Source organism: Pinus tabuliformis, chromosome 9 (genome assembly GCF_031772625.1).
Source record: "Pinus tabuliformis cultivar Carrire ecotype Pingquan chromosome 9, CPIR1, whole genome shotgun sequence".
Classification (NCBI taxonomy): Eukaryota; Viridiplantae; Streptophyta; class Pinopsida; order Pinales; family Pinaceae; genus Pinus; species Pinus tabuliformis.
Window position 1 is genome coordinate 619,663,970 of NC_142307.1, and position 15,493 is coordinate 619,679,462.

A 15,493-nucleotide genomic window follows, 5' to 3' on the forward strand; every position below is an offset into this window, starting at 1 on the left:
TAATGAATCAGCGTCAGTAAGTTGTCGGCATAAAAGCCTGATCTGAGATATTAATGCGCCATTTATTCGAGTTGCCTCTGCTCTGAAGTCGTCAACACTCTGGGCGTCCTTGATACTGTCGAGCTGTGCTAATAGCTGAGCTATTTGCTCATCTTTTGATTTCATTATCAGCTCGTTCGCCGCTCTCAACTGTGCCAATGTCTCTAACAATGTATTCTGCCTCTGAACTGCGTCCTGGTCTGCCTTCTGCTTTTCGGCCTGCATTTGCTGGGTTAATACATTGTTCTCTTGCCGTTGTGCCAGCAACTGCTCTTCTACCTGTGCTGCCTTGTTTTTCGCCTCTATTACTTCTGCCTGTAATGCATAAATTTCATGGTCTTTAGTCTTCAACATAAGACTTACCTCTGATGCTTTGTCGATAGTTGCTGCCGAATAAACTCCCGCGAATTGCGATAGCTTAGTTAGATCATCGGAGGGGTCCAATTCCCCTTTCCAGACCACATTGCCCGTGACTGTTCGCTCAGGAGAAATAGAAGGTTGATCAAGCCTTCGTCTCTTCTTAGAGCGCCTAACAACAGCTCTATGCCTTGGGCTGTAGAAAATATCCAGGGGAGGAATTTCTTCCACCTGGAGATCAATTTGATTGGACGGGTCTTGAGTGATTACCTCGACATCCTGTGAATTGGGTGGGCCGCTGGTTCTTTCTAGAACCTGAGAAGAAGTAGTATTGGGAGCATTGCTTATTTTAGAGGTGTCTGAGTCTTTGGAGGCTTCCTTACCACTGATAATGGAATCAAATTGGTTCCATTCTTTAATCAATTCAGGATCGGTGGAGGTTTGCTCATGTTGCTTTTCTTGTTCTGCCCTCTGCTGCTCCTCCTGCGCTTTCCGTTGCTGCTCCTCTAATTCCTTTTTCTGCCTATCCTCTAGTTCTTTCTTTGCTTTCTCTTCTTCTTTCTTCTTCCTCTGTTCCTCTATCTCTTTTTGCTTTCTATGCTCTTGTTCCTTCTGTGCCTTTTGCTGCCTTTCTAACTGCTCCTTTCTCTGCCTCTCTGCCTGCAGCTTGTTTTGCCTTTCCTCCTGTTGTTTGTCCTGTTCTTTAGTTGTAACAGGAGGTGGACGTATCTGCTGCTGACCAGGCTCGCTTGAGGAAGATGCTGGGGTTGTGGATAATAAATCTAGAGGCAGAGTTTGCAACCTCTGCTCTCTAAGTTTATTAAACTCAGTTAAAGCCACATCATTGTATCTCATTGCAGCAAGCTGTTTGGTTTGGCTTATTGAATCGGCACCTGCGAACAGGTCATCAAACTCATCTTCTTGATGGACAATCTTTGACAGTTTGGCCTGTTCCGGGCAATGAAAGCAGTCTTGTTCGGATCGTAGAGTCTGTTTGGGATAGTGGCCAGGGATATCATTTGGAGTTTTGTTGCTTCTTTTTCTACATGCTTGTAATTAAGTAGAGTATAAACTCCAATTCTTAAAGGAAAAGGGGGCCAACCTCTTTTCTTCTCCTCTTTGAGAGTTTGTGTGACACTCTCAGACATAATCTGGTAGCAGATTTCCCGGGCTAACAGTTTGTCTGGGATGTATAAAGGGAGAACGTGCGGCCTAGCTTTGCTTCCAAAAACTCTAATATAGGTGAAATGCTCTTCCCCGAACCAATTTGCTATGGTTGGTAAGTCAAAAGAAGCTTCATGAGAAATTCTTGGGATGGGTCTGTCGAAAATAGAATAGTGAATGGGCACCATGAAACCATTGCAAATTTGATACAAATGGTCCTTGTAAGAGGACTTCCACAATTTCCGATGGTACAAATGGATGGGTGTTGGATCATGGGTAGTCCATCTCCAACCGAGGACAGGAAACTCAGAATTAAAACACAGGGTATCCATAATGTAAGCAGAGTAATAAAATGGTGGGATTTTCCTTTCGCTGACTATGGTTTTGGCTCTAAATTCACGAACAGCTATGACCAACTTATCAGACAGAATAGTGGCCCAATCCATAATTGTACTATTGACAGCCGCTTCTATTAGGGGAACCATGTCAATATGGATATTAGCGGAGTCATGTAATCCCCACAATCTACACATCATAATCCCCGCATAGCAATAGGGAGAAGCCAAAGAAGCATTGGAGTACTTACCCGAACTTTCATGCTTGTGTTTGGCCGGGTTCTGCCTCCAATCTCGGAGGGGTTCGGATGGTGATTCATTCTCGTTCGCGAACTTCTCCATGAAGGCTCTATTATAGACTAGCTCTGGTTCAGGCAAATGATACATTCGCCTCAGGTCATCAGGCTTGAACGACCCGAAAATCCTTCCATCCCTTGTATGAAAAGTTCTATCAGTGAGAGGAATTTCCTCGATCACCCAGCATACCACATCAGTGAAAGGTAGAACCTGCTCTCTTGCTGCTATTCTGTGCAAAAAGGAGTCGGCCAAGTCTTTGAGAGTTGCATCAGATTTCCTTTGTTCGTCAACGCTAGCCTCCGTCACTGTCTTCGCCGGTTGCTCGGCTTCTAACAGATTATATGTACCCTGCCATGTAGTGCTAGGAAGACCGGTGCATGTAGTATCTGAGATTAGGCCTTTCTTCGAAACTGTGGCAGCTTGACCTGCAACGGGTGCTGCATTAGAACCCGCAGCCTTCTTGAACTTCTTCCCCATCATTTTCAGGCTTCTCTCGACAGCTGAACTCTACACAAATGCAAGAGAAATCGTAACGAGGAAATAACAATGACAATCCATAATGGGAAAGATATATCACTTGAAGCGTGGCAAGATTAATTCTAAAAGGGGCTGCGGATCTAATCATTTAAGAAGACACCGCAGATGCAATGATGGTGATTTTACGACCTGCAGCTCCATAAATGACCATTACATCGTCATTAGGCTGAATGACCCCTTAACGTGTGCAACAGATTTTTTAAAGGTCTAATCGTAAGTATTCGTTAAATCGAAGGGGCAAAGTTTTAAATACGCATGCATTACCTTATCCCTGCATTTAACGACATTTTGAAATCTGTGCTTTATCAACCAGATTAAAATATAACTTAAAAGCTTTGAAGGAATCACCTTTTAAGAACTCTAATCATCGTTAAACGTCATCGCATCGCATTGGGGGGGTGAGTGATACTATCATTTGGGAGCTGTCTTGGCGAATGCCGATTGCGACATCGCATCGAATTAGCGCATGAGCACATTACCAGATGTATGTCAAATGATATGCCGACTTCCGATTGCGATATCACATCGCATCGGGGAAAAGACCTGAGCGTCTTGTGAAAGTGTTTGGGGTTCCGCCGAATACCGATAGCGATATCGCATCGGGTCGGGGCTTATAACTTAAGGCGTTTTTCCACAAGAGGCAGTGCCGATAACCGATCGCCGATATCACATCGCATCGGGGTGTAAGATATGTGTTCATTTTGTGTGTGCATTGAATACCGCCGATCGCCGATAGCGATATCGCATCGGCAAGGACCAAGGTGATATTTAAATGTGTTTCTCTTGTTATAGCGACATGCGATCTTGCGATTGCTTTTTCGCACTAACCAAAAATTGCTTGATCTTTATTCAAAAAGGCTCTCATTCATAAATTTGTTTGATTATCATACCGTTTTTGAACAAATTCATTAATGCCAATTAAATTTTTTTAAAAGGGACCCATTTCATATGCTAATTGTTTGGAATATAAGTAATATGAAATGGGGGGTTGTTGTAGGGCACAACAACGTGGTACCACCTGACGTCGTAGGCCTGCCACCTGCCCACGTGATGGCTCATGCCATTACCACGTCTCCAATGCACCCGCATCCGGGATTTTATTAAAGAATTTTAAAGGTAATAGTTAAGTGGAAATAATCTTTACATGTAAGATAGGTTGTACATTTAGCATAGCTATTTGAGATTATGTTGTAGTGGATGTAAATTGATAAAAGTTGCTTAATATTTAATTACATAACTTAAGTAATGAATTTGCATATTTACTAATGAATTAACACAAAGTTTATCTCATTGAATTTTCCTTTGTAAAATTATAACAAGAGGGAAGAAAGCACCACTACTATGTTCAAATAGTTTTCTTTTATGAATATAATATTGTTGCCCAACATTCCTCTATCATATGTACAATGATGCAATATTGTTTCCCAACATAGCCTCTAAGACCATATATTCATTCCTATATCGTGTGTATGATGATGGCAATCCTATAAAAATCATTGACAAATAATAGAAGGATAAGAGATAAGGAGACTGAGGTTTTAATGTCAAGGTCTCAGGTATTCACAAGGTGATGGCCAAAGAGGAATTATTTCTATGTAGAAATGCACTGCAGAATGTTAATAATTCCACTTGCACATTAAATTCACAAAGTCGTGATATGATTGGGTGATTCAACATTGCTTATATCAAGGAATGGACAAGTTCCTAACCCACATAACATTTATGGGAGTGTGGTTGCAAGATTTGGGAAAGTGAATGATGTCCAAAACATTGTGAAAGAGTGGCACTGGCTAATATTAAAGCCTTCCAAAATAGCCACTTGCAAGGTATAGTTGGCTAAAAATCTACAAGGTGAAATATGAAACCAAGTGGTGCTCATGAACCACTTGTACGAAAAAACAGATACCCAATGCACATGGGTGATTTGAATCCTAATCATGTATGAGGTCCTCAAGCATGGAATATCTTTAACAAGCCAAATATCATATCCGACAACCTTTCTTGGTGCAATCAAGAACCCAAAACACCCTAAAAAAATATCACATCCAAAATTTATAGAACAACCTACCTTATGGATTGTATGTACATGTGCACAAATTTCTTCACTTTTAGGACCACTTGGAAGAATAAATTTGTACCAGTACATGCCTACATGGAAGGCTTACGAAAAACTAGAAAAAAAGAAAAAAATTCTGACATATATGACTTTGTCTTGGTCCCCTTTTACCATTGGATCTATGGTCAGAAGTACTCAACCACATTCTTCATTAGAGACCATTGAGGTTTTAAGGCAAATTCAAAATTGATATTTGTTGGAATGAAGTTGCAAGATAAAGGTATATGGGGTGTTAACTATTCCCCACACTTTATCTAAGAATTTGTTAGTTCAATTGCTAATACAAGATATAGCCTTTTAGACATGGGGTTATAATGATTTTCAAAATAAGAAAGAAAGAATCGTGGCCTAAGATGTGTATAAAAATTGAAGGTTATCAAATCTTCAACTTATCTCGCATGAGGAGTTAACTTTGGACTATGAAACTTCCAACTCTCATGCATACCCAGTCCAGGTCGACGACCTTCTATATAGGCTACATCATTAAAAGAATGAACATGAAGAATTGTGTAGAAGAGCTACATATTATGTAGAGGTGGAAATGAGAAGGAGCAAGCACATATAAGTGTTGGCATCTCTATGTTTAAGGTCATCAACCAAGTCCTTTATGACATTTGGCATCATATTCATTACAACTACTAACTAGTTGGAGAAAAGATCGAAATTTAGAACGGAAATATGTATAATTGATATAGCAATAAATTTGTCAAAAACTAGTAGAACTAATGGACATTTATAATCCCAAAGAATTTGGATACTTAATCCCCAAAGAGTATTAAAAATAAATAAAATTGTCACAAACCATAGTAATCATCTTCAATTATGTGATGAGGAACACAAAAATAAGTACAACGTCAATAACCAATAAGATTATGGGAATATAATAGAAGTAAAAAAAATGTATTAGGGTTGGCACAATAATTCATAAATCGATAATAAATCTTAAACCAAATAAAAAAAATCAAATATTAATTTCACACCTTTAATTTGTTTTTTTTTAAATAAAATAAAAATCAAAAATATTAATTTAACAAACTAAAAAATATACCCCATATATAAACAATGCACATCCTCATCCTCTGACTACAAAGATATCACTCTTAAAAACCAATATACCCTATACATAAACAATGCACATCCTATGACTACAAAGATATCACTCGTAAAAACCAATAGCAACCTTTTACCTAACATAAACATGATCTATATAATTTATGATTTTTATAATTATCAATGCAAATATAATAGCCTCCATTTTGCAAATATTATTAAATACTAAATTATTAAATTTTAAACTTTATATTGCAGTAGTTATTTAAGTTTAACCTTGTTCGAGAGAAAAATGATGAAGATAAAGGAGATGCGAATTGATATAGACGTGAAAGGTGTTTCTGTTTCTCCTTCTTCTAACAAATGCCGCAAAAGTTGCTACTTCCAAAGTCTCCGAGTTTACTAGTAGCTCAACGTGTTTTTGTTTCTCCTCCGTCTCACACGGATAGAACTTGATGGGCAATTTATTGCTTACAGAATGATTTGTTTGTTAAATATAGTTGGAGTTATTGATTAAATATAGTTTAAAATTTTATAAGATTGTAAAAGTTTTTTTTTTTAAATTATAAAGGGTGATTTGTCTGTTAAATACAGTTTAAATGTTTATTGTAGTAAGTTTTCTCAACATCTCAAGTTTGCCATAGTGTGATTGACTATGTAATTTTAAGCAAATTTGCCTATAACTATGTGCAACAAACCCATAATAATGATTATAGGGGTTGAACCTCATAATGTCAATGATACCTATCTATATGTTGTAACTATGCAAGGCAACCCCATATATTGCCCATGGTTACAAATACACTAGTAATTGTGGGGTACAACCCCAATAATTATAATCCTTGACACTAAAATGGTAAGATATTGTGTAAACAAAGAAGAGGCCTCCTCTAAGTCGCATCAAGGTTGTGAAGGAATTTATGACAACAATAAAGAAGATTTAACATCCTTCACATAAAATTAGTTTACTCAAATTTTACATGGGTGTTTTGAAATGGGCATAGTTGAGACTTTGTGTAAAAAATGCCATGGCAAAGATCAAATAGATTGCTGCCAAAAAGGTGTTTGTGTAATAGTCGTTATGGAAATTTCACAAAAATATTAATTTTTAAAAATATAAAAACCATAAAATTTAACAAATAAATCTATTTTGAAATTCCAACCCTACTCTCATAAATACGGGAAAAGTTGCTATCTCGGAAGTCTCTCAATTGACTAGTAACTCTGGCTGCCTTGCAATGATGCGTAATTTTTAAAAAATAAATCTATTTTGAAATTCCAACCCTACTCTCACAAATACTCCAAAAGTTGCTACCTCCGAAGTCTCTCAGTTGACTAGTAGCTCTCGCTGCTACTCCGAAATCTCTCGGTTGACTGGTAGCTCTCAGTCGACTAGTAGCTCTAGCTGCCTCTGCAATGATGCGTACTCTTGCCTTTATCAAAAGTCTGTGGGTCCGTTGTGTCTCCTGCACGCGGATTCCGGGCATTCCACATTTTGTCGAGTTCCTCACAAAGTGGGTCGTCGAGTTCCTCAGTTGACTGGTAGCTTCCGAAATCTCTCAGTTGACTGGTAGCTCCCTCTCGCTGCCTCTGCAATGATGCGTACTCTTGCCTTTATCAAAAGTCTGTGGGTCCGTTGTGTCTCCTGCACGCGGATTCCGGGTATTCCACATTTTATCGAATTCCTCACAAAGTGGGTCGTCGAGTTCCTTAGAATTTCCTCGACTTTATAAAAGTTTGTCGGTTCAATAAAATAATGGAATAAACTTTAAAAGTACCGTGAGCTACCTTCTTTGAATTTGCTCGGCTCAATGATTGGCGTCATCTGCGAGAAGCGGTAGAATTTCCTCGACTTCATAAAAGTTTGTCGGTTCAATAAAATAATGGATTAAACTTTAAAAATACCGTGAGCTACCTTCTTTGAATTTGCTCGGCTCAATAATTGTCGTCGTCTACGGAAGCGGTAGAATTTCTTCGTCAAAAGACAAATTTGCAAGCTTTTTAGACTGCGGCACTCTGTTTGAAGTTTCTCGGTTCAATAATTTAATGGCATCAACCTACATACAGCATCATTAAATTTAATCCACCTTCTTCGAATTTACCACGAAAAACAAGCATCGCCCAGCCTTGATATATTTCAGATCCTAACCCCGCCTCCCTTCATTAGTACATTTACACATTTTCTGGCATCGTGACTGTTCTTATCTTCTGCTCTGTAATACTCTGATTCCCTGATTGGGTATTCTGAGCCGATCTTCTTTGCTATCCTGCTCTTATCTCACTTGGTGTTGGCACAAGCAATGGATATTGTAACAGGAACCGCGGGCAACACCATTAGCAGCGCTATTATCGTTCCACTCATCCAACAACTCATTCAACAGATGAACGATGTCATTCACTTGGATGAGAACTCTCGGCTTCTCCAAGAGCAGTTATCTCGTATGAAGAGCTTCTTAGATTACATTAATGCTGGGTTCCGAGATCAGCAGAGGCAGGTCCCGGTTTCTCTAAGTAATCGTTTGCTAAGGATGCAAGACGCTGTTGAAAACGGCAAAGAGTTGATCCAACACTCACTACGCCCGTGGCCGCAGCATTGTCTAGACTGCCTCCTTTGCAAGCGCAGAGTGTCTACACAGATCCGAAAGTGGAAGATGACTTGTTCTGAGTTCTTTGATGAGCTTCAAACCGACCTTTCAGTGATGCACAATGCTGACCAGATTGTGTACGCGGCACCACAACAGGCAGACGTACTACTTCAAGACCTACCAGACATCGGATTGGTAGGGTTGAAAATTAAAGAAGCGGAGACACAGGTTGTGACTTGGGTTACGGAAGCTTCCCACGGCGATCTTCGTACAATTGGTGTATACGGCATGGGTGGTGTAGGGAAGACAACATTGCTCAAAAAAGTCTACAACACTGTTCAGGTTAGTCACACTTTTGATCATGTAATTTGGGCTACAGTTGCTCAATTTCCAATTCAGCAAATACAATTTGATATTGCTTCTACAATCAATCTAAATCGGGCAAACTATTCTACTGAAATGCTGAAGATGAAGATGTCTGCATATCTCAAGACGCACAAATTTTTTCTGATTTTAGATGACATGTGGACTGGGCTCGATTTGAAAGAATTGGGGGTGGAATTTGGGTTAGACAAGGGTAGCAAACTTGTATTCTCTACTCGAAATAGAGAGCTGATTGGAGAAATGAACGCAGAAAAGTCTTTAGAAATACGGCAGCTACCAACAGACGAGGCGTGGGACCTGTTTCGGTTGGTAGCTTTCAAAGATGGCCATGTTCACGTAGACATAGAGCAAATTGCAAGAGAAGTCGCCAGCGAATGTAAAGGTCTGCCATTGGCCATAAATATAATAGCCTCAACAATGAAAAGCAACATAGATATAAATGACTGGAAGTTTGCTTTAAATCAAATGCAAAAAGTGGACCCAAATTTTCCAATTTGTCATCCGAGAATTGAAAAAGATTTGTATCAGCGATTGAGATGGAGTTACAATGCTCTGCGCTCTGCTGAATTGAAAAGCTGTTTTCTTTATTGTGCCATGTTCGAGGAAGATGCACGAATTCCTGTAGAGGGTCTGGTGCGAATGTGGATCTCAGAAGGTCTGGTCAAGACCAATGATGGGGACTACAATTATTTATTGCACACTGGGCACAGGTATGTAAGGTTGCTTCTAGATCGTTGCTTGTTGAATGGAGGCCTCACGGATGTTTATGTTCACGATGTTATCCGCGATATGGGAATTTATATCGGAGAGAAAGAGGATAATTATGTATTTAGGGCAGGTCAGAGGCTTCGACATTTCCCGGACATGGAGGCCCTTGCTGATTGCAAGCGATTGACAGTTCGGAACAACAATATTACGACTCTGCCCACACAGGAATTTAGATGTCCAAAATTAGTTTCTCTATTATTAGGAGGAAATAGAGGATTGACACGAATTCCAGAAGATTTTTTCCTCAGCTTCACCTCCTTGAGGGTACTGGACCTTCAGGGTCTACCGTTAACGTCATTGCCTGCATCATTGTGGCGTTTGATACACCTTGAGTTTCTGGACTTGAGTAAGACTAAGATTGAGAATATTTCTCGAGGAATAGGTGATCTGGTTCACCTTCAAAATTTGTCTCTTTCTAATTGTGTATACTTAACATCATTACTTTTTGGAAGGGAAAATCTTAGAAATCTCAGGTATTTGGATATTAGTGACACAGTCAACTTAATATCCAGTGACATTAACTTTCTTTTAAATTGCAAGATTATCCGATGAGAACCTGAGAAATTGAGGAACTTCCTGCGCCTGGGAATCGGAACGTGGAGAGTGAAGATATCTCTCACGACTTATCCGAGAAAATTAATGTAATATCTAAAGGGGAGATTTGGCCATTGCATGTATATGGGGGAAAATTAATCTATTAATCAATTTTGAGTTTGCTGTTTCTATTATTTAATCAGTGTATCATTTGCTTTGTTATTTCTATTGTTTAATGGTGAACTTTTTTAACATGAGAATTTTTATATCTAAATTTTTTTATTATTTAAAATTTTGTTATTTCTATTATTTAATGGTGAACTTTTTTAACATGAGAATTTTTATATCTAAATTTTTTTATTATTTAAAATTTTATAATTACTTGTTAAAATAATAAATAATAAATATTAGTTTAATAATAAATTATTTTTAATGTATAAAAAATTATATTTAATTATTGTTTAGATGTGTTTTCTAGTTTATTATGGAAAAGAGGTTGTAATGTCTTATGCTATCCTATTACATTATTTAAACATTTGTATTGGTGAAATTACGTAAAAATAAAATAATATTAAAAAATGAATAAAATTAAAAAATATATTAATTGCAATTATTAATTAAAACATTTTGACATAAAAATAAAAATAAAAGCTAAATTAAAATTAATATTTAAACTAGCTTAGATTCATTTTAATTCTTAATCTATCAAGCACCAAGAGAAATCAAGCTTCTTTTAGAGTAAAAAGAGATTTTATCCCTCTTGGCCCTCGGTAAATCCAAAATTATCATAGATTTATGATGATAATAAATTTAGTATACAACAATCTTCAAAAACCGTGTTTTATAAAGAATTATTAGTTGCTTAAATTTAGTGTACAATGATGTTCAAAAACCATGTTATAAAGCATTATTAGTTGTATTGAATTGGCGTTATGCACTCTTTAATATATAGACATCTATGCAAATTGTTCATAGTTCAAAATGCTAATTTTTGTTTCCTTTACACACACAAAATCTAATTAATAGAACCCTTTTCCAGGCACTTTCAACTCTTTAATATATAGACATCTATGCAAATTGTTCATAGTTCAAAATGCTAATTTTTGTTTCCTTTACACAAACAAAATCTAATTAATAGAACCCTTTTCCAGGCACTTTCAATTTTTCATTCAAAATTACATTTTAATCAATAAGAAATCATAATCTTGCTGAAATTTTTATAAGATTCCACCGAAAATAGTCACTTCATATATATTTATATATATATATATGGGTGTAATTTTTTACATATTTAATATTTAGATGTGATATTAAAGTTGTTTTATAAGATCAACTCTAGAGTCTTTCTATTTTTTAATGGCTTTTGAACATTATTTCAAACTTTGCAAATTAAATTTTACTACAAAGTTTTAAAGGATGAAAGACTATTTGAATCGTGTTTGACCTCCCCATTCAAAGGCTTTTGGTCATTGAAATCTTTAGCTCAATTCTCTATGTTCTTTTCTTGTACAACTACATGCCTTCCTCCTCTTCTAAAATAGTTTAGAGTTGTCTCTTGGTGGTTACGGAGTCTTTAAAATCCATATTAAGTCATCTAGGATAGATCTCCAAAAGGGGTTGCTTTCACTACAACATGGAAGATAAAAATTGAATATGGATTACGTTTGACAAAAGATTGTCACTCACTTCATTGGTGGAAATGTCATCCTTTGCTATAATAGGTTCTTTGCAACTTACTACTCCCTTCCCATTGCCTTTCATTGTCCAATTTTTTCGTTTAGGGTTCTTGGGATAGAGCTTTGGATGAAGCCTCTAACTTTTGGCTACCCAACATCCCTTTAATTTGCAAGGTTGGCAAACGTTTGTGCTACTTCATGGGTTGTTTAGTGTCCCCCTTTTCCTAGAGTTCCAAAAAATCCCAACTTGCGATTTATCTTCTTACACAACAAAAACAACCGTAAGATGCCTTAACATACCTCTTTAGCCTGTGCTTGTGTTTGTCACCTTATTTTCTTGGTCCCCCAAGTATGTGGTGCAAATTTATATGGTGGAGACATCTCTTTACTTCCCTATTTCAAGCTTCTACAAATAGGTGATTGGTTTGTTGCTTGCTTCATTTTTTGTTTCCTTTTCTTCAATAAAAATGGATTCCTCTTTGATCCCTTGTTCCTCAACAAAGGCTATTTGGTGGTCCTTTATTAATTCAAACTCTCTTGTCCATTAAAATTGAGACCTTCATGCTTCAGCCTATGTTCAGTTGCAACAAACTTTACAATATCTTAGCTTTTCTTGCCTTTTACCACCATAGCCCATTTGTTTCATGATATTGGAGCCAATTCCTTTGGAATGATTTTCAAAATCACCAAAGGGTTCTTGAAAAACAAAGTGAGAAAGGTAATGGGTGTGAGCTTAACACATGGTTATCTTTATTATTAGATGTTATAATAGCAATGGGAAGTGTTTGTACTTCCTTCATATCTTGGGCATTGACCTACATCTTGGTAAATATCTCAAATTCCTTTTCTTTCTATGCCATCCTTTCCTTTAGGTGTGGATTCTCCTATTGGATCCACATATTAAAGTCTCTTAACTTTTCTAACCTCTCCCTTTTTAATACATTATCTATGTTGGGTCTCCTTCTCTTGAAAGTGCTACAATTATTTCAACACCATGGATTCAATCACTCTAGTACCAATATAATTCATAAATGATGGATTTATAGTCCACACATCTCACCAACATAAACCTTACTACAAAAATAAAATTTGACTCTACAATATGAGACATATTCAATCAAAATAGTATACCCTTTCCTCTAATTGTTATTGTCTAACAAGCCTAAAAGCACTCTATTCTAGTTCTAGTTACACTATGTGTCTTGTTTGATTTTCAATTCTAATTCAATTCAAGGTGCAACTATATTATCTTTGTATTGTTCAAACTAGGTAACTCATTCAACGACATCAAAATGCTTCAACCTACAGTTTTATTGAGAGCACACTTGTCATTTATGACACTATAAATTTATATGCCTACAAATAGATATGAATGGAAGTAATCTTTTACTTTCCTATGTGTCTATAAAACACTTGGCCAATTGTAAATTTACCAATTGGTGGAGTATATATCTACATTCATTAGAGAAATTAAAGAAGAACAATGACCCTTTTAATGAATATATAGACTTAGTTTATCATAAGAATTCGTGATACACTCTTATATTTAAATAATGCAACTATATCTCAATTTTCATTCAATCAATTATATAACTATTGTTTTTCACTTGGAGTAATTTCTCCCTAATTAATTAACCATTGTAAAGTGTATATGCAATTTGTTGTAGGTTGAAATCAAACACATATGGTTGGAGTATGCAATCAATGGTTGTTGCACTAATCCCATCAAGGGGAAATTACCAATGTCCTGCAGAATAATCCCATCAATAATCTCATGCAATGGTCTAGGTGGATATTGGTGGCCACCCGCCTATTCCACCTAGAACCCCCAGTCAGTTTCATCTGTTCATTGTTCATTTCATCATTTACTATTTTTAGCAGTTTTTTGGGTCTTGAACTTCCGGAGCAGTTTTGACCCCCTAAACAATGTTTTTTTTTCGGGTCTGCAGTAGGCTTGTAGCCATAGGGAGGGGCCTGCAGTGAAACCTATAGTACTCAGAAAGACCTTTCCAACAAGGTATCATACGCACCAAACAGAGATAATATGACCAAGTTACAACCCCGGGAAATTGGCTACCGAACTAACCCCAATGGGGCCCACAAACTCTTGGTGTTACATCTCCTGGGGTTAGGGTTTTTGTTGTTTTGGGTTTTCTCATGTTTTCCAATAATAAATAGGACCTTGAGCCTGATTGTAACATAGTTCATAGGCATGTATATTCCACATCTCTTCTCAGGGATAAGCTACCATCGCCCAAGCTATCTTATTTCCATTCTGTTTGTAAGCATACTTCAGTACTTTATATTAATGAAATGAAGTGTTTTTCTGATGCATCTCTTTGTTTATTATTATATGTGTAAGTTGTAGCATCCCTATTTAAGTTCGGATCCATAGTATTAGAGAAACCTTCTCTTTCTCTGTTTTTCTTTGCATGTTCCCAACGAGGTCAGGGTATAAGGAGTTAGGGCTTGATTTGGTTGAACCATTGCAAGATTAGCCTCGCAAAACCTGATGACCTCCAATGGTGAAAGAAAATAAAGACGAGAGGGCAGGAGATCCTTTCAAAATGTTGCTTGAGGAAGCCCTCGAGCAACAAAGGGACGCAATGATGGATAACTTTGCCCAGATCCTTCAATGACTACCCACATGTGATGCATCTTCATCCAGAAGCCACTCTGAAGGCCCCACTCCTTTTAAGATACAATTTAACTTTGATATTCCCATATTAGAAGGCCTGATAGATGTATACGTCATAGATAAATAGTTAAATCTATTGGAAGGATATTTTTTAGTTCATGTCTTTTCCAATCAGGGAAATATTACTTTTCCACTTCTTGAAGTTGCCCCACACATCAAATATTGGTGGGAAACCCACTGTGAATAAAAGGACGAGAGTGAACCCTCGCTGTTTTCAACTGCACCCACTTGGAATTCTTTCTGAGACGCCATCAAGGAACAATATTACCCTTTCGGGAGCTATGAAAAAAAAATACATAAAGTGGACCACGCTATGGTAGGGAAGGGACCAAGATGTGCCAAAGTTCACAAATACTTTCCATACCCTTCACACAAAGTTGGGTATCAAGGATACTGAGTGACATTTGGTGTTCAAGTACCATGACTTTCTACACAAGTACATCTAGGACGAGATGGAGTTCATGGACATCTCCTCACTCAGCATGCCGTACTGGTATGCTATCAATATTGAGCAGAAGTTTAAACAAAAGAAGCGAGACTTTGGATCTCCAAATCCAAAGAAAGGAAAAGGCATCCCCAAACCACATAACAAAGGACCAAGACAACGCGGTGCTACCCAGGACATCCCATTGATTTTGCAAGAAAATAACAACACCCTGAAGTTGAAGAAGGACATGAGAAAATGGTGTGAGTTCCATAAGAGTTCCACTCACAATACAAGTGAGTGTCAGGCCAAGCAATCATTGGTGGGTGAACTGAAGGCTTCCGAATCAAACGCAGTTCCGACTCTGAATCAAAACCCGATAAGGGAATTGACAAAATGAAGCAGATCATTGATGTGAAGCCCAGTGCCACCGTGGCCACTACCAAGATCCAAAATATTGAGCCTGAAGATCGAGAGGAGGGGGAACTCCTATTCCACTCACAGATGTGGGTTAAGGGTTCTCCTCTAT

General features: G+C 37.4%; 1 protein-coding gene across 1 annotated transcript; it reads left to right on the plus strand.

Moving 5' to 3' along the window:
• Positions 1 to 7,847: 7,847 nt before the first annotated feature.
• LOC149150111 (disease resistance protein RPS5-like) lies at positions 7,848 to 10,338 on the plus strand. Its single transcript, XM_089440404.1, has 2 exons — positions 7,848 to 8,822; positions 8,949 to 10,338. The coding sequence occupies exons 1-2, from the start codon at positions 8,196 to 8,198 to the stop codon at positions 10,182 to 10,184; spliced, it is 1,863 nt and encodes a 620-aa protein (XP_089296530.1). The 5' UTR covers positions 7,848 to 8,195; the 3' UTR covers positions 10,185 to 10,338.
• The last annotated feature ends 5,155 nt before the right edge of the window (positions 10,339 to 15,493 follow it).